General features: G+C 41.4%; 1 protein-coding gene across 3 annotated transcripts in view; it reads right to left on the bottom strand.

The window, feature by feature from the left end:
- Positions 1–24,766, bottom strand: part of NSMCE2 (NSE2 (MMS21) homolog, SMC5-SMC6 complex SUMO ligase) — a 225,840-nt gene that overhangs the window by 57,743 nt on the left and 143,331 nt on the right. Inside the window, exon 5 of one of the 3 annotated variants that reach the window (XM_081258687.1) lies at positions 3,007–4,892. The exons of the other annotated variants lie outside the window; for them this stretch is intronic. Within the exon in view, the coding sequence (XP_081114813.1) occupies positions 4,891–4,892 (2 nt within the window). The 3' untranslated portion in view covers positions 3,007–4,890. Of the gene's footprint in view, positions 1–3,006; positions 4,893–24,766 lie in introns of those variants that run through there. 3 annotated transcript variants of the gene reach the window in all.

Below are 24,766 nucleotides of genomic sequence, written 5' to 3'. Positions count from 1 at the left end.
AGATACCACGACCTCTGACATCTCCGAATCTGCCTTGTTATCTTCCATCTGGCTTGGAGTGAGATCTGAATGACAAAGCCCCTGAAGTGACCCAGTTACAGTTCAAGAAAGGCATGACTATGGGGTCAGAGGAACAGTCTTCAAACCACATGGCATTCTCTTGCCATTCACTCAAAAGTTCTCCAGCTGTTCTCGATGAAATTAATTAGCCCCTAATTCTCCTTAAATAAATGCATAAAAGGAGTTGTGACATTTTCTCTAGGTGACATTTTCTCTAGGGGTCTTCCTTTCTCTTTCAAAAAAGGCAGCACAAGGATACATTATCTCCTCGTGATTCAGCCAATACTTATGATGACAACCCCCATCAACCAAAATATTTATAACCTCCTGAGTCTCACCGTGTGTACAGATTTAAAATTCAAAATGTTTGCAGGTGATGCTATTCATATTTTTAAAGGTTTGCTTTCAGAATAGTTCACTGGGTCAGAGTGAAGGAGCTAATATGAAATAGAGGGAAAAATAATGACACTCTCCTTGTTACTAGCTAGCATCAGCTATTCATGAAATGTGCTGCTTTGAGGATCCACGCAGATAAATATTTCAGCGCTAAATGGAGCAAGGAAGTGCATTTTAAGTATCCGAGAAACAACCCCCTTGGGATTATGAAGTCAGACTCTTTAATATCACCCCAAACTTAATCCGACCCATGCTGACTAATTCTGTAATGAATTCTGTAGTTATCAAGAAGATTAATTAAAAAAAAAAAACACCCCACCCTGCTTATTCTGAAGCAATGTTGACATGAGTCTCAAACCGGTGACAGCAAACCACATACCACAAAGTATTTAAAAAAAAAAAAAAAAGCAAAACCCAACCCACAGATGTTAAGAACCACTGGTCATGTTCAATGGCATTCCATTTAATTCTTATAATAATCTTGCCCATTTTTAGAGATGAGGAAACTAAAGTGAAGGCGGTTTAAGGCAACTCCCTGCATCGCCTGGCTTATAAGGTAGAGCCGCAGGACTAGATGCTCTGGCTGAGTCAGCAGAGCCTAGGGGCTGAGAGTGGAGTTTCTGCAGCCAGAATGCCTGATTTCAAATGCCGGCTCTGACACTTACTGGCCCGGTGACTTTGAGCAAGTTTCTTAACTCTGTGTCTCAATCTTCTCATCTGTAGAAATGGGGTCATCAGTAGTACATATTTCAGAGGGCTGTGGTCAGGATTAATTGAGTTAACTTATAGAAAGCGCTTACAACAGTGCATACGGGCAGCATCATTTTTGCTCTTATCTGACTTCAAAGCCCGTGCTTTTTCTCCCATATCAACGGTTAACATTACAAAGCACACATATTACTATTTTGAAGCATTTCATAATTGCCTATTGTAAATAATAAATAAATGTTTGTTAATTAAGATATTCCACCCTAGTTTGCACCTTGTCTCATTCCAGAAAGGTTAGTGGTGAGAAAAGCAGGTATCAGAGAACACAACATTTGGTTCAACAAAGAAAATCATTTTCACCACTTAGAACTTCCTGAAAATGGAAGGAACTTCCTGTCCCAGGAGGTACCTCAATCAAAGATGACTACTTAGTGGAGATTTTATAGAGCAGATTAAAAAAGGGCTACCTTCGCAGGAGAGGGGAAGGGCTGGTAAGATAAACTCTAGGGAGTCTCTTTTACACTGGAGAAGATTATTGGCTTAAAGAGCTGCCTTTTGGCAAGCCATTTTTATAGGAATCTTACCTCAGCTACTTTACACTCAGACACATCTTGAGTGAAAAGCATGAATGGTATGAAATAGAGGCTGTTAAAAATGGGTGTGTAGGGCTTCCCTGGTGGTGCAGTGGTTGAGAGTCCGCCTGCCAACGCAGGGGACACGGGTTCGTGCCCCGGTCCGGGAAGATCCCACATGCCGTGAAGCGGCTGGGCCCGTGAGCCATGGCCGCTGAGCCTGTGCGTCCGGAGCCTGTGCTCCGCAACGGGAGAGGCCACAGCAGTGAGAGGCCTGCGTACCAGAAAAAAAAAAAAAAAAATGGGTGTGTAGGAAGCGAGTGTGTGTGTGTGTGCGTGTGTGCGCGCATGTGTGTGTGTGAGAGAGAGAGTGAATGTGAGAGAGATGTTAATTAATTCATTGATTTTAGGATATCACAGTAAAATGGCCCAGCGAAGTGAGCATAGTAATTTAATTAAATAAGTGACTATAAATAACTTTATGCTTGCAATGACAAAGAAAATACTTCCTGAATTTTTAAATATACCCTATATTTTCTATGCAAAATAGGTAATCAGAGGTGTGTGGCTTTCTGAAGGAAAACCAGTATAATATTCTTTTTAATTCTAATTTCTTAACAGAAAAGAGCAAGCAAAATCTCTGATCCATTTTTGTTCCATGAAAGATAAACCTTGCCTTTTCCTATAGGAATAACCAGCCTTGGGTTTGCCTCTCCTAAGCAGTTATTGCTTCATGTTTGTGTGCAAGAATGTACAAGAAGGAAAAGGAATCTTAAAAGCTTTAATAAAAACTACCATGATAAAAATAAAAACAAAAAAACAAACTCTACTACAGCAAAACTCATCAATTTTCTTCCCTATTTGAGGTCTGCTATCCCATTCATTCATTCATTCATTCATTCATATTCTCTCTCACATTTCTCCATTGCCCACCCCTCTACCCACCTCCCGCTATTTCTAGTATGTGATTTGGTTGAGGAAAGGTGGGGGGGGGCTATAGTACTCATTAATATGGCATGTACACAGGGGAAGTTGTTTGTTGGAGAGCTCAGGGTGCGAGCTCTGGATAAGGCAGGCACTAAATTTCATTAAACCTCAGTTTGTAAAATGGGGATATATTAACAGTACCTATTTCAGAGGGCTATGGAAGGAATTAAATGAGATAATCTATGTAAAGCTATTAGTATACACTAGCACATAAATCAATGTTCAATGAGTGCTAGCCAGTATTATTTTTTATTACTCAAGGGCTAATCATTTGCAAAAATAAGACTCTAAACTATAATTCTTACTTTAATAAACACTCTTTAGTTCTTCTTCGATAGTTCTAAAGGCACATGGGGTAGTTTAAGATCTTCATTAGAGGCAACAATTATCATTGGGTCATCATATGCTTAAGTTTTAGTCAAAATAATATTTTAATTAATAGAATGCTCAAAACGGAATTTACTAAAGCTTCAACAAACAAACATACCCAGCTCTCTAAATGTATAAAGTTATTACTTCCCTTTGCTTTGGGGGGAGACAAAATTCAAGCTCTGCCCATAAGCCTGGCTGATACTTTCAATTTCCCCTCCTCCACCCCAAACCAAGCTACAAAAATGCATATTAGGGCTTCCCTGGTGGCGCAGTGGGTGAGAGTCCGCCTGCCGATGCAGGGGACACAGGTTCGTGCCCTGGTCTAGGAAGATCCCACATGCCGCGGAGCAGCTGAGCCCGTGAGCCATGGCCGCTGAGCCTGTGCATCCGGAGCCTGTGCTCCGCAACGGGAGAGGCCACAAAAGTGAGAGGTCCACGTACCGCAAAAAAAAAAAAAAAGCATATTAAAAGTTAAGGAACAAATAAGGCAGTACATATGATGATATATTATGAAGGGATTAGTTATCCACTCTTAGTTCTTTTTCTCTTTCCCTCCTTTGTTCCTCCCAGACCTTCTCCAAGATGTGCTAACTGGAAACAGGCATGTAGAGCCTAACGGGGAGAATCTGGATCTATGTGGTCATTCTCTCTATGGGTCAGGGAGGATGATCAGGCTACCGTTAGGATCTCTTTTTTGGGGGATGCTTTCTGAGGGATCCTGAGACCTTCTCTGAAGAAAGCATCCTCTCATTCTGATCAACTTTTTATTTTTTTTCTTTTCTCACCAAATGGCCTTTGGGGATGTTCTTTTTATGTATCTGCTAACTGGCGAAATCAAGATGGTGAAACCCTGATACCTTCTAAGCCCCTCATTGTTTTTTCTTTGACAGAAAGACAAAGATAACCACAGTAGGAGCCTCAATAGGTAAAGAGATGAAAGGTACAACTGGTACAGAGTAAAGTCTAGGCATATAAGCAAAGGCTAAAAATCACAGTGCTTTTACTGGAAACAAGGGATATGGAAGCAACCAAAAGTCATAAAACAGTGCTTCCCCTCTTCTGCAGCCAAACCCCAATGTCATCACAGCAACATGACATTCAAGAAAGTCCAACCTATTTTAAGTAGTTTCAGGTGACAGATTATTGGCCCACAATGAGAGACAGACTGATGGATCACAGAGAAGAAAAGTTCACTGTGCTGTGAACCACACTGCTAATCTAGACTGATAAAACCAGAGGAGACATGCATCTCCACTTTCAAGCGTTTACTGGATGACATCACACTGTGGATTTAACCAAAGTGCTGTCTAGATTATCCAGCAAATGTCACATAAGAGTACTTGAGTAGCTTAGATAAAGGTCTCAAAACACTGTGAATGAATTCATCCTGCAAAACAAATTTCCCATATGAGTTCATAATCTGAATTCCATGTCATTTCACTTTGTATCCTTTCAGGTATAACTCAAACCCCATAAATGACATTTGTCTTGCATAGAACAATGGTTTTGTTTTAGAAGGTCAAGCCAGTAATGTAAGGCAGTTTCCATTATGTGCATAAGAAAGCATAAGATTGAAGCTTTTGTCTTAGGTTGGTAAAATAAATATTACAACATTAATCCGTCAGGGAAACACACATCAAAACAATGAGATACCAATTCGCAACCACTAGGATGGCTACAATCAAAGAGACAGATAATAACAAGTGTCGGCGAGGACGTGAAGCGATTGGAACCCTCACACATTGCTGGTGGGAGTGTAAAATGGCGTAGTCGCTTTGGAAAACAGTCTGGAAGTTCCTAAAAAGGATAAACATAGAGTTACCATATGACCCAGCATTTACACTGCCAAATACCACGAGAAATGAAAATGAAAACATATGTCCACTTGTACACGAATGTTCATAGCAGCATTATTCATAACAGCCAAAAAAATAGATACAACTCAAATGACCATCAATTGATGAATGGATAAATAAAATGTGTTCTATCCATACAACGGAATGCTATTCAGCACTAAAAAGAATGAAGTTCTGATTCATGCTACAGCATGGATGAACCTTGAAAACATTATGCTAAGTGAAAGAAGCCAGTCACAAAAGACCACATATGCATATTTATATGAAATGTCCAGAAGAAGTAAATCTATTAAAGACAGAAAGTACATCAGTGGTTGCCTAGAGCTGAGGGGGTTGGAGGAAAATGGGAAGCGAATGCTAATGGATACAGGGCTTCTTTTTGAAAATGTTCTAAAATTGATTGTGCTTGGTGCTTGGTTTCACAATTCTGTGAATATATTCTAAAAGCCACTGCATGTGTACTTTAAATGGGTGAACTGTATGATAGATGAATTATATCCAATAAAGCTGTTAAAAAAAAGCAATATTAACATATCAGACAGAAGGAAATATGGTCATCTAACTACAGCAAGGGTAACTTCTGGCACAACAGTCAGCGTATAACCTATCAGCTAAAGGCTCAAGACCTAAATAATGGCCTTCATAGTTCCAGGGACCTCACTAATGTTTAAGGTAATCCTGCTACCTCTACAAATCAGTATCCTTGATGATTAAGCATCCCTCCTGTTTGTATTCCCTGCAATAATTAGCATAAAGCTTTCCACATAGTGGATGCTCAACTATGATTTATTGAATGGAATTCAAATACATTTAAAAATAACCAACTGGAGTTGGTAAATAAAAATCAAACCAAGAATGCTTTGCCCTACATGGGGAAAGTTGATCGGCACCAATACAGCTATATGCCAAATTAAATCTGGGGCATCTAAAATGCAATCCTGTCTCCCAAATTTTAGTCAGTCATTCCTGGTTACAAAAAGATTCATGCTCTTCATTTGCCTGGGTTGCATTTCCTTGAATAAAAACTGGAACTTCCTGGGCAGGGGTTACTTCCAACGTGCATTAACAGACAAGATCCCTGAGTGTACAAGGTGGGACGGTGCTCTTATTTCCTATTTATTGTCAGGAAATCCTCAGGCAGTCTTTTGTGGTTGTTATTTTGGGTTTTTCCTATACTCTAGCCTGATGTTTAAGAGGATGAGCTCTGGAGCTACTCTGCTTGCATTTAAATTCGAGTTCTGTTCCTCACTGGCATCTCTGTACTTCAGTTTCACTATTTGCAAAATGAGAACAATTATAGTACAGGCCACAGGAATCTCTGTGAAGATGTAAAGTACTTCAAATGATGCCTGGAATCTAGTAAATCTCAATAGTGTAAGCTATTATTGTAATAGAATTTAGATTTGCAGAATCCCTGAAACAGAAGTCAGGCATAGCTACTGTTATCATAGAGTGGAGCTTATGGTATCAGATATAAGCCAGCCGCACTGGGACAGGTCAAAGTAAAATTATGGAATCTCATTCTTTCCCAGATTTCTGGTTGGGAAATGCTACTCCAGGTTTTCAGCAAGTATGACCTGCCGACAGTTAAATTTTGTTTTTCATGTTGTAAAACCCTCCTGGAGGAGATGATATTCTTTGATGGGTATGTCACTATCTAATTGTGCTTTGGGCGGAAAGACGAGAACTACCACACTGTGATTAGATATGGTACTTTTCAGAATCTGTATGCTCTTAATTTTCTTCTGGATTTTCCATCACTGACAGGGAAACACATAAGTGGCCTATAGCAGCCAACGATAATACCAGTGGTATGAGGCTTCTGAGTGACAGTTCCTAAGTTCCTTTTTTTTTTTTTTAAGACAACTAGTTCAAAACAATTTTAAATTTTATCAACAAAATTCTTTTGGAGATACAAAGGGCTTTTTAAAAAATTTATTTATTTTTATTTATTTATTATTTTTGGCTGTGTTGGGTCTTCACTGCTGCACGCGGGCTTTCTCTAGTTGCAGTGCATAGGCTTCTCATTGCGGTGGCTTCTCTTGTTGCGGAGCAGGGGCTCTAGGGCGCGTGAGCTTCAGTAGTTGCAGCACGCGGACTCAGCAGTTGTGGAGCACGGACTTAGTTGCTCTGCGGCATGTAGGATCTTCCTGGACCAGGGCTCAAACCCGTCCCCTGCATTGACAGGCTGATTCTTAACCACTGCTCCACCAGGGAAGCCCCAAAGGGCTTTTTCATGACATTTTTCCCCCCATGTTTCCACAGCTTCTTGAATCTACATATTGCTAGTGTGGTAGACACTGGGAATGTTCACCTATATCCACATTCTCCTCTTCCTCTTGGGTCCCCAACTGTATGTTTTTCCAGCCTTTCCATAGGTAGGTGTGGTACAGGTGACGCAGTCCTACTCATTGAAATGTGAGTGGAAGTGATGTGCACTTCCTTGTCTAGATCTGGCCCAATCTCACTCTTTCTCCATGGACCAGCCTTAATGGAGGGGACTCAGAAGGAGCCACAAGATGGAAAGAGCCTAGGTCCTTGAGTAACTTTATGGACCAGACCCATTCTGTCCCAATCCAATCTGCACTGAACTTTATATAGGGAAAAATACACAATAATAAGCCACTGGGGTTCTGTAGCTGTTTATACAGAAGCACCTGTTAGTTACTCTAATTAATATAGCTAGGTAAAGGCTTTGTTAGTTATTGTTTAGGAGAGCTGGTTTGCTTCCAGAATAGTTCTTTCTCTGTTAGATACTGGCAACAAGCATACTAATAAAACACATTTCCTACATCCCTTCTCCTTTAGTCTCTTTTACTATCACTAAAATCACTGGATACAATCTTTCAGTCATATCCACAAAACACATCCTGGTGTTTTGTTGATATGATTGAAAGATCATCATCTGATCCTGCCAGATTCTTCTTTAGAGAACATGTCTTTTGCATTGGATTATTTGTAATCTTAATCCAGATCTCTTTGCAGAGCTGGCCAAAGTATATCTCTAATTGTGCACTTGATTAATCACTCACCATCTCAGAGAATTGTTTTATAATTATATCAAGTTCTGAGTTAGGAGTTGAACAATCACAAATTGTCAGATAAAAATTAAAAGCTATCAGCAAACACTAACCACATTTATTTATAATTCTTCACATAGTTCTTTATAGCAATCTTTTAGTAGCCCATGTATTTAATGTAAACCACAATTTCTTTGTGTGTATTAAAGTTATAAATGGAATGAAGTGTAAATGGAATCTTTTATGATTATTGTCTCCAGCCTCTTAGGATGAATAAACAAAGTTGGTATAGCTACCTTGGGTTTTAACACCCTCAACAACCTTCTGAAAGTTTCTATTCTTGCTCGCTGACTACTCCTTTCTCTCTCTCCCCTTCTTAAAATGTTTTTAATGCTTACTACCATATAGCTTTTTATTTGCTTGTTTGCTTATTGCCTGCTCTCATTACCAGACTGTAATTCCCATGAAGGTAGAACTTATGTCTGTTTCTGTTCATCCAGTAAATATTAACTGAATGCCTATTGTCAGGTGTTGCTCCAGGTACTAGGATTAAACATAACTGAAGATTAAGATTAAACATAATTAAGATATAGTACCTGGCCTCAAGGTGCATACAGTTTGGTGGAGGAAACAGGCAATAAGCTTATAAATGATATATACTGGGATGAGCGCTACTATGTTGTACTTTTAACTTCATGCTTCCTTGGTTTTGGGTGGTAGTCAGGGTTGTCTGTCTAGTTTGTAATGGCCCATCCTGCCTGAGAATTGCCTCTTTTTGCATTTATATGGGTGCCAAGTACATATGTATATGATACGTATGTATCACATGGCTCTGTCCCCTTGACCACAGTGAACTTCTGGCCTGTGCTATGTAGAACAACATCTCTCTTCTGAGAGGCTGGAATTGGAACTGAGAAATTCTAATTCAGTCTGAGCTCTTCAGCTGAAATGAAAGAGGATATATAACTTAGAAGGCTATGCCGTGGCCATCTTCCGCCAGATGGCCAGGGAAACTGAGAAAGCTAGTCTAGAGAGAGAGAGAAAAAAGAAGCAAGTCATGTAAAGAAGTAGAGATGGGAGATTTTATGGTCTGAGGAAGACCTAAAGAGCCCACTTCATATTTTGGTTCTCATCCCTTTCCCATGAAACACCCTTACTTCCTTGTAGCTTTTTTTTTTTTTTTTTTTTTTTGCTAAAGCTATTTTGTGCTAGGGTCTTTTGCTTTCAATCATGTCTTAACTGAGACATTTCTATTTAATATGAAATATTAATAGATTCTATTTAATCTCATTCATTTTTGTAGTATAAGACATAGGAGCTATTCTCCAAAAAAGTAGCTTTTCCCCTATGTTATAAACGATGCATCTGTTGGATTTTAATACTTACAAATGCTAACAATGCTTCTAAGGTGTTTGCCTAGAAGTTTCCCATTTTCCTCACCAGTGATTTTAAAAGGTAGGCTCATTTCCATTCAAGGGCAGAACATCAAAGGCCAACATTCTTTAAACTCTGTGAAAAACACTATCACATGTGTACACCAGCTTTTGTGGCTAGTTAACATTCAGGGCAGAAAATAATTCTTCTTATAAACATCAATGGTGTATTTGTACTCATAAACAAAAAGGCTTTGATAATGAATGTTTTGATTTAAGCTCAGTAGTTGATCAGCTAGTCTGATTAACAACTGTTTACTGGAGACACCAGAATTTGAACACACCTAAAATACATGGCTTTAAGGTCCTACTCAAGAAAAGAAACTTAAGCTTTATATTTGGGGAGGGGGGGATATGCAGGGAAAGGGATGGATATACTTGAGAGATTTCAAAACAGCACACCCACAAACATCTTCTACTTTTAAAGTGTATTCTCTCATTATTCCTCAGAGATACGTCAGGCACTGTGAACGTTAAGGAGTAAGACTTGGTCTCTGTCCTAAATGAGCTCACCGTTTACTGGGAAAGACGGACAAGGAAACAGGAAACCGTAATGCCCTCTGCTAAGCGCCATGCTAGACATACCATCACAGATGAGAGGCATCTAATCCATCCTGAGGTCGGCCTTTGAGCTGAGCCCAAGAGAATAAGCAGGAGTCAGGCAGACTACGAGGAGAGGCACAGACAGACGTGCTAAGAGAAAGGAGCATACAAAGTTCATGTACAAGGCAAAGATGGGGGAGAGAAGAGGGTCTACATGTTAATATCCAGTAGTCCTGTAAGAGCTGCACGAACAAGGTACTTGGGATAATTGTCTATATTTTCCTCCAAAGCTCCTGTTCCCAATGCTGTTCACGTGTTCTGATTACTCTAGAAAGTTTGATTCAGTTCAACAAATATTTATTGAGGCCTTAGTAAGTTTTAGGTTGTAGTCTCTGGGAGCATGATGATGAATAAGACTAGGGAATAGTATTTGTACTAAAGAAGCACAGTCTAGTGTGGAAGACAGATAAACGGTATCTAGAGAGTGTTAAGACAGATATGTGCATAAAGTAAAGGGGCAATAAAGCTTATAATGGGTCTTTAAGAATGAATAAGAAGACACTAACCACGTTAACAATAATAAAAACAAAAGTGAGAGAAGCATTTCGGACCCAAGGAAGAACATAAGACAAATGCCAGGAGAAAGGACCAGGGCATAGGGAGACAGCGGATTTGAGAAATTATCTAGGAGGCAAAATAATGGAGATGTAATTACTGGGGGTGAAGGAGGGAAGTCGGTCTATTAAGACTCAAGGTTTTTTACTTGAATTGACGACCCATTAACTGAGGCAGGGATTGCAGGAGGAAAAGCTGATTTTTGAAGATAAAGGGCCACGTTGAAGCTGCAGTGCTGCGTCACCCAAGTGGAGAGAAGGGTAATAGGGCAGGACTTTGGCTGGAGATGTCATCCGGCAGCATAAAGGTGTGTGTGTGGGGGGGCGCGACAATAACTGAAATGACACAAGGGAAGTCAGTAGAGAGGATGGCAAGCGGCCAGAGGCACAATCCTAAAAAATATCATTTTAGTTGAAGGCAGAGGGGTCAGGAAGCTCAACCAAGGAGACCAAGTAAGGGGCAATGCACTTCTAGCAGCATTAAGTCATCAAAGATTTGAAATGAAGCAAAGAAACTCAGTAAGATACAGACTAAAAATCTGTGCAATCTGCAGGCTGCTGGAGATTTGTGCACTGGCGCCGTGGAGGAGACCAGGTGGTCGTGACGGAGGAGTGAAAGAAGAGAGGAAGGGGCCCCTGGGTACTCAGACCACGCTTTTAAGCAGCTCGCTGGAGTAGGGGAAGCAAGGGAAGATGCATCAGCAAATGCAGGATGATCTCAGCCCCTCTCTCTCTATTATCTATCAATCATTGTAAAGGTAAAGATGGAGAGACTCGAGTGGGTCTCCAGGCTGGGAGGAAAGCCGGCAGAGATGGAGAGACTAATGATACTGCGGAAGAGACATAACTGAAGGAAAAGGTCCCGGAGGAGAAAGTTGTCCTAATTACGTAATCCATGTTAACAAATTTTAGCTTCTAACTGTCTCTAGCCGGGAGAGTTGTCAAGCAATATGTCGTAGGGTCAGGCATCTGTGGGAAGCAACAGAGCAGGAATGAAACAGTGACACTGGGCTTGAAGCAACATCAGAGAGCAAGAGACAAACTGTGTATCTTATCAGTCTGAAAGTTTCTTACATGTTCAATAAAGCCCTACAGAGAAGCACTCAGGTAATGAGATGAGAGAAAGTTTACCTCCTCATCAGTGTCTCCTGAAGTTCTGGGATAAGCAATGAAAACTATCCCTCCATCCAGGGGATTACAGTCACTACACAAACATGATTTTGTTAGGAGGTAAAGGAGTCAGATCTGAGTTAGAGTCTCAGCTTTACTAGAAACTAGTGACTTTGGAGCAATTTCTGTGCTCTAGGCCAGGGTGATGCTGTAGCCCAGAATGTGAGGCTTAAGCACGTTCTTAGACATGAAAGTGTCTTGTAAAACATAATGCTCTATGCAAATATATGGTGCATGAGGCACATATAATGACGTTATTTGGAGTCTCTGAAAATTGGGCAAATCTAGAAGAGATTGCCCATTGAATAGTTTTTGTCATTACCACTGTAAAGTCATGTATCAATACAAAGGAAAGTAACTGTTAAAGCAAAGACCTCCAACTTTTGCTGATGATTAATTCCTTTTGATTTTCTGGTAGCCCTGTGATTCTGAGAAGCCAGAAGGTTAGGTATCGACAGGGAAGTACAAATTAGTTACTCCAGGCACTGGAGGGTGGGGAAACTAGTGCTACTAGTGGCAGAGTGTCTGGGGTCAGCGTGCAGCAACAGGCAATGGAGACTGTACAAGACTTCAAAGTGAATCTTAATGGTTAATGGCTCAAGTTTTAGTCAAGACAGAGCTGGGTTTGAATCCTGGCTCAGTCACTTATTAACCATATAATCTTGGACAGTCCAACCTCACTGAGCTTCAGTTTCCTCATCTGTAAACTGGGATAATAACATCTACCCTTAGAACGTTGTAATAATTAAATACAACACTGGGTAAGTATCTATGTAAGGATGTGTGTGTGTGTGTGTGTTTGTGTGTGTGTGTGTGTGTGTATGGAATTCCTGGCATATTGTAAGTGTCCCATAAATAGTATCTATTATATTGGACCTGTTGTTACAGGTTTCATAGAATCTTGCATTCTTTTCACATATAGCTGTTATTTATTTATTTTTTGTTTTTGCGGTACGCGGGCCTCTCACTGTCGTGGCCTCTCCCATTGCAGAGCACAGGCTCCGGACACGCAGGCTCAGTGGCCATGGCTCACGGGCCTAGCCGCTCCGCGACATGTGGGATCTTCCCGGACCGCGGCACGAACCCGTGTCCCCTGCATTGGCAGGCGGACTCTCAACTACTATGCCACCAGGGAAGCCCCACATATAGCTGTTATTTATTGATACTTACTAAGAGTAAGTAAGTACAAGTACAGTGTTATCTAAGCCTCCATCTTTAAAGTATAAAATCTACTATGTCACTTAAACACTCTGTTGAGAGTAAAAACTGTATCTACCTTTTTTTTTCTCTGGCTCCTCAGGGTATGATAAATTACTCAGCACAGAGTGGGTATTTAAGAAATATCTGTTGAAGGAAGGAAGGAAAAAAGGAAAGAAAGGGAGGGAGAGAGAAAGAGAGGGAAGGAAGTAAGGATGTTGAGAGTTGCTAACTCAGGTGCTATAAAATTCAAGGGCTGAGAAAAACAGAAACAAGGCATTCTTGAGCTATCAAATGTGATGAAAAATAGCTTATCAAAAGCTATTTTCTTGGGCTGATGTGATTATTTTTACTCCTCTAAGCTCTGGTATTTCTCTCCATCTGGCAAATGGGAATGGACCAGTTATATTTCAAGTTTGCTACCTTAAGCAAAGATTGCTTAAGATAAATATTTGGTACTTTCCAGAGCAAATCATACCATTTTAGTTTTAGGTTATTTTAATGATAGCTCCTTCAGATCTAGTTCCATTGATACTCTGTAGTACAGCATAGACGTACATTTGACTCCAATTCCAACAATATTTAGAATCCTTTTCACATGGCATTATTCAAGCAGATGTGAGGCCAGCTGCTGCTATTCTTTCCTAGCATCTTACCGAGATGGAGATTTCAGTAAGATTTTTTTTTTTTTTTTTTTTTTTTTTTTTTTTTTTTTTTTTTTGCTGTACGCGGGCCTCTCACTGCTGTGGCCTCTCCCGTTGCGGAGCACAGGCTCCGGACACACAGGCTCCGCGGCCATGGCTCGCGGGCCCAGCCGCTGCGCGGCATGTGGGATCTTCCGGGATAGGGGCACGAACCCGTGTCCCCTGCATCGGCAGGCGGACTCTCAACCACTGCGCCACCAGGGAAGCCCTCAGTAAGATTTTTAAAAATAAATTACACAGGTGTTATCTCTGAGCCCATTAGCACATTAGCTATAAAAAGAATATGTACAAATGAGGCTCCCTTTCCACAAGCTCCAAGATGGGAACAGGGTTTTCACTGTTCTGATCTATCTACCCTCATTTGGTTGTATTAAGCTATTTTTTATTTTTCACAAAACAAAAAGAAAGTGCTCCCTGGACTGTGGTACTACACTTTTTGTTGCTGTTGTTGTTAGTAGTTACACTAATATTATCACAGAATAAAGTGACGCCGTAAAGTCTTCTCTTTAGATTCAGATTCAAGTCACATCCATTGAGCATGGCACAGAAGCTCTGTAGGTGCCCCCATATCCACTATGTCATTTTTTCCCCAAGACATTTGAAGATACCAAAACAAACTTGAAAGCTGTCTTCAAAAACGTGGGAAGTCAGAGAGACAGCTGAAATCCTAAAAACAACTGAATCTAAGTATCTTGGGGGTGGTACAAAAATCACTGGTTCAACAGTCCTGGATATGGGTGGAATCTCTAATCCTGTTTCCTTATTTCTGAGACAAGGATTAATGGATTTTGGTTGGTCTCAATATACTGAGCCTCTGCCAGATCTCTCATGCCCTCATGTGGATTACAGCCTTAGCTCTGCATCTGCATGTCATCCTAAGTCTTAGGCACAGTTTGGAACTCTTCTAAAGCAAGTTGAATAAAGGAGTTGTGAGGGTTGGGGAAATATTCTCTCCTTAAGGGGGTATTTTTTTACAAAGTGGAAGTACCCCAAAGTAAAAAAAAATTTTTCTTTTGAAAAATAGGCAAAATCGGCCTCGGGTTCCCCTACGATCTACACATTGATTGTGCTGTGTCCCCTCTCCATGCTGTTACGTTGACGGCCCTTTCCCACTATGAAATAATACTTTTCATCTGTGTATCTGTTTATGTGTTACAATACATAATTGCATTTAATCTTCACATTATCCTAATCTTACTGATATTCACAGAGGTTGATTGATTTTTAGTTGGTCACAGCTACTGAAAGAGGCAGAGTGGGTGCCCAAACCCAGTTCTCTTGATTCCGAGTTCAGTGCTTTTAAAATTAAATACAACAATAGTAGCAGTAGTTAATAATTTACTACGTGTCAGGCATTGTGCTAAGAGCTTTACATATAACATTACCTTATTTCATCATCGTAACTTTGTGATATAGATAGTATTACTATCCCCACTTACAGATGTGTAAAGTGAGACCACAGAGAGAGTACAGAATATGTCCAAGGTCACACAACTATCAAGATGCACAATCAAGATTCTAATTCAGGTAGTTTGCTTTATGACTTGCTCTTTCAACAGCTATGCTAGATGGCCTTCCTACAACGGCATAGCTGCCCTTATCAAAAGTGTTCTCATAATTTCCATCCATAACGTAGGTAAAAATTTTGCAAGGAGAGTCCGGGGCTGCCTAATATGGTTCTTCACTGGAGCTCCAAGCCCTACGTAACACAGGTCATCCTGCTCTTGCACAGAGGACAGATACTTGGAAGGCGTGGGCTGTAGAGCATCACTGTCATCATTGTCAGTGCCTGAGCACAATGTATGATCCATAGACGATGCACAGTAACTGTGTGCTGAGTGGAATTCAATGGAAATTACCAAGTCTTCATGGACATACTGAAGTGCTGACTTTCTCAGGGTTATATCTGTGCTTTAAAATTAAGAGACAAAAGTCCAAAATCAACAGGATAAGTTCTGACTCTCAAATCAAGGAAATTAGTGAAGCAGAGGTAATATGCACCAATCACATACTGCCTGCAGACAAGTTTTGTTCGGCTACATATTGCTTTTAAATTTCCAATCAACAGCCAGTATTTAAAAATTAAGAGACTTCATTCAAAAGTCCCAATTTTCAAATTCTCTAAAAAAACTGCAAATTCTGCCACTAGACTGGGCATCTATTCTCTAGCTTGCCAATTTCAATGGGACCAGCTCTACCCATTTACTTTCCTCCTTGGCCCCTATAGGGTCCTGAGTTTGTAAACTATGAGCTAGATAGAGTATAAAGGGAGACTTGGAAGGGCATCAGAGCCTTCTAAGATTCTAAATCATCATTTTGATATACCCAACAGACTACTCTGCCAGCCTTGCTGTGAAGTACATTGAAATTTTAGTCATTTAGTGACTGAGATTTCATCTTTGCTGCAGATAAACCGACAGCTCTCTCCCAACTTAGTTTAGTTGTCTCCCAAACTAGAATGTCTCCAGCATTACGGCACCATCACAAAAGTTACAAATTGGGCCAGCATCCTTTCATTGGCTCCAGGTCAAATGGCCCATGCTGTTGTTTTGCAGAGCTCCGCACAGTGTGGGCAAATAGCTAACTATACCTCACTCACGTGTTTTAAGGAAGAAAGGCTGTCACTGGTCAAAACTCTGATTCTTTTTTTTTTTTTTTTGCAGCACGCGGGCCTCTCACTGCTGTGGCCCCTCCCACCGCGGAGCACAGGCTCCGGACCCGCAGGCTCAGCGGCCATGGCTCATGGGCCCAGCTGCTCCGCGGCACGCGGGATCCTCCAGGACCAGGGCACGAATCCGTGTCCCCTGCATCGGCAGGCAGACTCTCAACCACTGCGCCACCAGGGAAGCCCTCTGATTCTTTTTTAAGGCCACCTTAATCTGCTTATAATTGTCACATGGGTTATAGGCAAAATGTTGACATTTGCACTTACTGACCCCTTCTGGGTGGGCAGGATTTTCTTCCTGAAAAATTCTGTGGTCTCTGCAGTTGTGCTACTATTTAGGAAGACTGGAGCTTAGTAGAGCAGCAGCCAGGGAGGCAAGTATGCATTTGAGAAAGTCTTAAATTAAACATGTCTATTCAATCCAAATATAGTTACAGATAAACTACACCAGGATAAAATGAGATTTCCCTTACCAAATTTTGGATTTTATAATGTAGTAAAAATATTTCCTCAATTAGTCAGTGAATTACTATTGAATTCTGTGCCTTAGTTAAAGAATCTACAGGACTTCCCTGGTGGCTCAGTGGTTAAGAATCCGCCTGCCAATGCAGGGAACACGGGTTCGAGCCCTAATCCGGGAAGATCCCACATGCCGCGGAACAACTAAGCCCGTGCACCACAACTGCTGAGCCTGTGCTCTAGAGCCCGGAGCCACAAATACTGAGCCCGCGTGCCGCAACTACTGAAGCCTGCATGTCTAGAGCCCACGTGCTGTAACTACTGAAGCCCGCGCGCCAACATGCCCCGCAACAAGAGAAGCCACCGCAGTGAGAAGCCCGCGCACTGCAACGAACAGTAGCCCCTGCTCGCTGCAACTAGAGAAAGCCCGTGCTCAGCAATGAAGACCCAACGCAGCCAAAAATAAATAAATAAATTTATTAAAAAAAAAAAAAAGAATCTACAGACGTTTAAGTGCTTTCTCCTGTCCAGGTCCCAAACAAAAACCGAAAAAAACATTTAAGGAGCCAAAAGCGCTGCTAGAATTACATATTCGGTCACATTTTATATTATAATCAGCTAGACTTCAAATAGAGACCTTCTTTTTCTTAAGGAGGTTAACAGAATCCTTTCTGAATAGGATTTTTTGTTTTAATACCATGTATAATGATAGGGAATATGTAGTTTCTTTCACTGTTAAAAAAAAATCCTGCTTGTTAGAAAGTCTGCAGTCAACTCTGCTTTATTGCTTTGAATAAGCAGTTTGCACACAGAACAATAAAACTGTTTAATAAAAGAACATAATAGGCTTAGCAGATGTTGCAATCACAGAACATTTTAGGTACATGGTTTTAAAAGGACATTTCATCAGTTTAGAAATACTCTTTGGAAAATAAAATTCAGTTGCTGAATTTATGTAGGCTTTCTCTGAGGGAATGTTTGGACCTATTTTTCTCCAACAGAAACACAAGACTAAGTTTACAATGAACCAACTTCCAGCAAAGGTGGACTGGAAGAAGTGTGACTCCTTTAACTAACTCACATGACCCATGTTCCTGCTTGTGTTGCTAATAAAGACACCTTGGTTTTTCTTGGTTTCTTCAAAAAAATCATCTTTACCATTTGTTTCCCAGATAGCTTTTAAGGTATTGAAGAAAACTGTCACCTTCTTAGCAGTAAGTCCTTCAACATTTATTCAACCGCCTCTACATGAGGACATAAAGACAGTTCCTGCCCTCAAGGAACTTATACTGCAGCAGGAAAACAAAAAGTGACAAATGAAATAAATGCTCGTTGGTATAGAGTTCAGGCCATTGCTTGCTAATTTATGAAGAGTATAGAAGACTGTGCTGGGTGTACTATGTCATTTTTCTGCACCTTCACAAGGGCAAATTTTTTTAAGGCTGATGAAAGCCAAGACTTTAGCTCAAAGGAAAAACAAAGTGTTACAATTTAAAAATGTCACTTCACACAACTGATTTACTGAGAAGATAGGCAAGCAGCCAACATTTTATTTTATTTTATTATTTATTTATTTATTCATTATTTTAAGATTTAAAAAAAATATTTATTTATTTATATGGTTGTGTCGGGTCTTAGTTGCACTTTAGTTGCAGCACGCGGGACCTAGCTCCCTGACCAGGGATTGAACCCAGGCCCCCTGCTTGGGAGCATGGAGTCTTAGCCACTGGACCACCAGGGAAGTCTCCAAGCAGCCACCATTTTAAATGTGTATGTTTATTTGCCAACAACAAAGTTGGATGACGTACTTGATTATTTTAATAAATTATAAGTTATGATTTAACCCTGCTTAGTGTTTCAACTCTAAGCTTCAAAAAAAAAAAAAAAAAAAGAAAAAAGAAAAAGAAAAATCAAAGTAGCAATCTTCCCCTCTTAATGTATCTTTCTGGCCTTACAGCTGGTAAACGTTCCAACCCTAAACACTTAGGTTGTATCTGGTACAAGTTTAGCAGACTTTACTCGTTCCAGTCTAGTAACTTGATTCTAATTAGGCCTCTTACTCAACAAAATGCTTGAGTTGTCATATACTCCGTTGTAAATTTATTTGAGAGAAGTCTTAGCATGGTCATTATCATTCTTAAATAAGAAGACCATTTTTCACAAGGAAACTACTCTTCTGACAGTGGCAAAGAAAATGTTTAACGTTCACACCACCACAATCAACCATTTGCAATATACACGGGGAGAAAAAAAACGACCCTTGATCTATCTCAGCACTGCATCTGTGCTCACTGCCTCGGGCTCAGTCATGGCGCCCTCGGCTCCCAGGTGCACTGAACCACATCTATCAAAATATTTACCCAGAAAATAGCTTTGTAAAAAAAGAGTGGAGGGCTTCCCTGGTGGCGCAGTGGTTGAGAGTCCGCCTGCCGATGCAGGGGACACGGGTTCGTGCCCCTATCCCGGAAGATCCCACATGCCGCGGAGCGGCTGGGCCCGCGAGCCATGGCCGCGGAGCCTGTGTGTCCGGAGCCTGTGCCCGCCGTGGCTGGGCCCGCGAGCCATGGCCGCGGAGCCTGTGTGTCCGGAGCCTGTGCTCCGCAACGGGAGAGGCCACAGCAGTGAGAGGCCCGCGTACAGCAAAAAAAAAGAGTGGAATGTCCTTTTTGATGATTTCCTTTGAAAAATACATATGTATTTAACTGGCAACTACAAACTTTCAGTGATGGTAGATCACATGAATCCACTTATTTAAAAAAGAAAACAAACTCCTTTCATGGTGGTTATAGCTGATGTATTCTAATAACTATACCAACTACTCAATGCATGTAATAGGCTTTACATTTTCACCTTGGACTATGGCTCTGACCTCCAGCTGACTGTTCCTCAATTCCAATCACAGCCTGGTTCTCACTGTGAGTTGAATCCTTACTAGAGATTTAGCAGGGAGGTAATATTAGGTATGAACCTCCAGCTTAATAACATACGAACATTAGGCACAGCTAGTGAAAGCCATGAAGGTCTACAGCAGTTTTTGAACAAGTTAAAGTGAATATCAGCTTCTAGGATGGCAATTTATATTACGGAATGAAAACCAAAAGAACATCCTCCCCCAAAAAAAAGAAAAAGAAAAAGAAAAAAACCCCTCCTGATCTAAGCAAAAGCATGTCAAAAATCTACCTAACTTTTAAATATTCAACACTCATGTTACCGACCAGGGTTCTTGGCCTTCCTCCAATCAACAGAAATTGAATAGAGGCCAGACAAGAAATTCAGGCAAGGCTTTATTGGGGCCCCTGCTGCAGCAGCTGGGAGCGAGAACAAACAACAGGTTCCCTTGCTTGCTTGCTCCCTGAGGGGGTGGTGAGCTTGTTCCTTATGTGAGGAGAGGGTAGGGGTGTGTCCAGGGCTTGGGCCAGAGGCGTGCCTTAGGTGGTTTGCTCGCCCCTCTTGGTGGTGGTGTGTGCAGGGGGGCATGCTCAGTACCCTGCTTTTGCTCCTGACACCCTGGTTTTGCTACAGGCTCTTCCAAAGCGGCAGTTGGGTTTTTTGGTCTTTTTGTATCTTTTGGGTCCAGAATTGGTCCCAACTGTGCATGCACGCAGTTATTTTGAGTCCCATACAGTTTCTTTGTATTTTGGTGCTTGAGAGAGTTGTGTCTGGGTGCAAGCATTGCAGCACTGCAGCAAAGGGTGTCCCAGGTCCCAGCCTGTCTCACTCATTGCCAACGAAATGCCTCTACCATACTGTCCACAGGGTTGCTGCATAATCAGCATTTAAAACAATGGTTCAGGTCAGCACTTTGAGTCACCCCGACAGTGACGGGCAAGGGGAGGGGTCAGTTCCCACATGTGTGAGCATGGCGTGTGCTCTTGCTCCCCGGTTGCTCCCACATCCTGGCCTCACCATCCCTTTGCTTCATTAACTCCAGCCTTCTGCCCTCAAGACTTCTGAGCCGCCCTGGACTTCCTATCCTCAGAAGGAACCAGACAGGATGGCAAGTAAACCTGAGAGCAGGGCCAGGACAGAGCATTCAGGAAGCTCTTACTGGTACCAGCTGAGAGCCCCAAAGATTGCTGAGTATCTACATAGGAATGTGGCACTCATCCTGCATAAGACGGGAGAATTCCCTTCGCTTTTTTTCCCTTTTCATCAATAAGATAAAGTAGAACAAAACAGAATAAAAGTAAGATAACAAAATATTCATGCTTCCTTCCCTCCATAACAACAAAACCACCATCATTTAACTGCAATCAATTAAAATCCAGCAAATACTTCTAGGGCTATGTGCGTAGCATTGTAAACCCAGACGATTTATTTTTAAGATCTCAACGATGTTTAATTTTTGGAACCCTCCCCCCCAAAAAACATCGTATCAACCATACTAAAAGCTGAATTCATAACCCAAATTAAAAATAATTTTATTGCCAAAATAGTTTTGCAAGAATTTTTGTAGTCCTGTTTTTTAAATTATTTGGCCATCGGCTACTCATTTTATAGTTTGCTATGACTTCTCAGTAATCACTGCTAAATTTAACATTTTATGAGGATGACAAAATATTTGGTTTTATATTTGTTTGCTTTAACACTTATTTTTGATCATGTACTTTTTTGTGTTTCAAGCCAATAATTTTTCTTTTGAGATCGCCAACATTTTTGAGGTTCTTGAAAAGTACAATAGCATTTAGTCATTGTGCCCCTAGCAGTTAATGAGTACTGTGATGGCCTTGACCGTAATAGCTAGAGAGAGGCCATCTGAGGAGGAGACGCCTTCCTCGGGAACTAGCAGGAAAGATACAGGGTGAGCATAGAGGGAGGGAGCACAGAGGGAGGAAGAGGATGGCTGATAGAGCTCATGTCAGAGAAGTTCAAATTCAGTAAACCAGCAGACAGGATGTCCGACCATTCAACAGTCACTTTGCGGACGTCCAACAGGAGACACAGATGCAGAAAGCACTTTCCTGCCCCTCAAGGAATTCATCGCTTAGTAGGGGAAATAGGACTTTAATATAGGATGTAAGGCAGAGTGTGAAAACGGTTGTTAGAAAGACCTCAAGTACCATGAAAACAAAGAGGAGGGAGCTATCACGAGAGCCACCAAATGGCACAGCTCCAGGGGGCGCCATTCACAGTGTCATCTATGTGGATGGGGTCCCCTACATGTGTGCAGAGCTGTGGCCGTGGCTGAAGGGATGATAAACGGCATTCCAAAGGAGACGGCCTTTGGGCAGGTCTGTGAAAGACATTTCACAGGCTCTTCCATTTACTAGCAGAGTCACTTCTATGAGCTTCCATCTTCTCATCTGGAATAGAGCTAATAATACTGACTTCTCTGGGTCATTAGAGGAAATGAAAAGATCTATGTGCAGTACACTACCTGTGCCAAATCCATCCTTCCTTCCGCTTTTCTTTCCTTCTTTCTTTATTCAGATGCTCGTTGAGTTTCTACCATGTGTATTCTATCAGGCACCGTATAGACAATGAGGGACAATACACATGAGTTTGCCTTCATGAAACTTACAATAAAACGGGACTACTCTGTTACTAATTATACTACCGACAGTGATAGGAGGAAGGTGAGCCACATAGAAGAAGCAGTGAGAGCAAAAGCAAGGAAAAGGTGTGTCCAGAAAACAATCAGGGGCTTCCCTGGTGGCGCAGTGGTTGAGAGTCCACCTGTCGATGCAGGCGACACGGGTTTGTGCCCCGGTCCGGGAGGATCCCACATGCCGCGGAGCGGCTGGGCCCGTGAGCTATGGCCGCTGAGCCTGCGCATCTGGAGCCTGTGCTCCGCAACGGGAGAGGCCACAGCAGTGAGAGGCCCACGTACTGCAAGAAAAAAAAAAATAATAATAAAAAAGAAAACAATCAGTCACCCAGTTTTTCAGGAGTAAGGAGGAGGGTTTTATGTTGTTAAGTTCCTTCGTTAGTGGTAAGACTAATAGAGAAGAGTGGGAAAATGACTCAGCAGCAGCAAGTCAGGGAGTGGATCAGAGTGACAAATAGGTTTTATTTCCTACCTCAATTCTCATCAATCGGTAAGGGCTTCCTGGAAGGCTGTATCGAGAATGTGCTCATGACTGTCAATGTCCACCGTAGGTACTGCAGGGGCTGGGGGTGGGTTGGACATTCTCTGTCTAAATAAACTGGGCAGCCTGTCTTTGTAAAAAGCCGTGTCTGGAAGAATCTGTGTGATTTCTTTAGCAGAGATCCAGAGCACTAGAGCAGGACAGGAGATCCAGAGGCGGAAGGAGACCTCTGGCTGACTGATAGCACAGCAGAAGACCAAGAGATCAAAAGAATATAGGGTGGTGGTGACTGCTTTAATGAATTGGCTTAGTGTGGAATTCATGTTGGGCTGAGTCACCAAAATGGAGCCAATGGATTAGAAAAAGTGAAAGAGGTTGGGTTTTGGAGACAGAGAGTCCTGTGTTCAGATACGAGGTCTTCTAGGGGCAGGACAGGAATAAAGACGCAGACGTAGAGAATGGACTTGAGGACATGGGGATGGGGAAGGGTAAGCTGGGAAGAAGTGAGAGTGTAGCATTGACATATATACACCACCAAACGTAAAACAGATAGCTAGTGGGAAGCAGCTGCATCGCACAGCGAGAAGAGCTCGGTGCTTTGTGACCACCTAGAGGGGTGGGATAGGGAGGGTGGGAGGGAGGGAGACGCAAGAGGGAGGGGATATGGGGATATACATATACGTATAGCTGATTCACTTTGTTATACAGCAGAAACTAACACAACATTGTAAAGCAATTATGCTCCAATAAAGATGTTAAAAAAAATACTAGGTCTTCCAATAAAATGAAGCTAATTCATTGGCTGGCTAACCATGGGCATGGTCTTACATGTCGGATACCATGGGAAGATACAAGGAGGAATAAGGAGTGGTTTACCTCTGGGGGAGTTTGTTTTTAACCCAAAGGAAGATTGCTTTTAACCCAAAGTTATAAGGTACGATGTGAAGTATGCCCCAAGAATTAGGTACAAATGACACGGGAGAGTCAGGGGACAGGGAATAGGGTGGGAGAGAAATAGGGGCAAGTTTCACAGAAGCTGCAATGAGAGTTGCATCAAAGGACATCAAAGATTTTTTCTAAATGGAATGAAAAATATTATTCTTTGAAGAAGGAAGCATATGTGAAAGAGAAGAGAGGTGTGAAGAGTCCTTCCAGCGTAGATGCCAAAATCATACAGGATAAAAGCAAAAATGGGACAGATGGGGAAAAAAAAGAAGTGAGTCAGGTGCTGAAGCCACCTGGGATAACTTATCATTCATTTATTACTTTTATTGTCCTTAGACTGGCCAAAAAAATTTCATGACCAACCAAGCACAAGCAGATTCTTGTCATTAGAATTCTAACCCTAGTCAGTGATAAACTAGATGCATTTATCCTATATAGAAATCAAACTAATTAGGCCAATAAATATGCACAGAACTGGAAATGTCATGGTCCCCGAAACATTTGCCCAATGGAAAACTGGTAGGTGACATCCAGTTAATTGAGAGAAGAGCTTGCCTCACAACTCAAAAAGCAACTAGTTTTTAAAAGCTAGTCTTGTCTTTAAAAAATTAACTGAACTAAAAATAAAATCACTAAGTTGACAGGAATTAAAATGAAATTAATACAAGGAACTTTCACTGAATTTTTTAAAACCCTACATTTACTTTGGAACCCTCTCAATTTTAGTAAATAAGTTAAAACATTTTTTGGTTTCATTTTCATTATTTTTGTTTTGAAATGTTGAAAGCTTGAAGCTTTCCTTTGTGCTCAGGATCTCTCACGTGCCAAACAGTATGGGTTACACTTTGCCTGTATATTGGGGGTGAGTGGGGAGGGGTGTAGAGTAGATACGCCTTTCTTGAACACAGTTTGAGAGGCCCTGGCCTCAAGAGCTCTGGAAGTCCTTTGAGAATGACATCATCATTTCGGTGACTCATCTGCGGTACAATCCATCTTGCAGAAGGAGAGGAACCTGAATGCAGCATGAGTTATGCCA

This window comes from Mesoplodon bidens, assembly GCF_964165515.1.
Source record: "Mesoplodon bidens genome assembly, chromosome: 16".
In the NCBI taxonomy this organism is placed as follows: domain Eukaryota; kingdom Metazoa; phylum Chordata; class Mammalia; order Artiodactyla; family Ziphiidae; genus Mesoplodon; species Mesoplodon bidens.
Note: the sequence above shows the minus strand (reverse complement) of the source record. Positions and strands in the feature narration are given on the sequence as shown.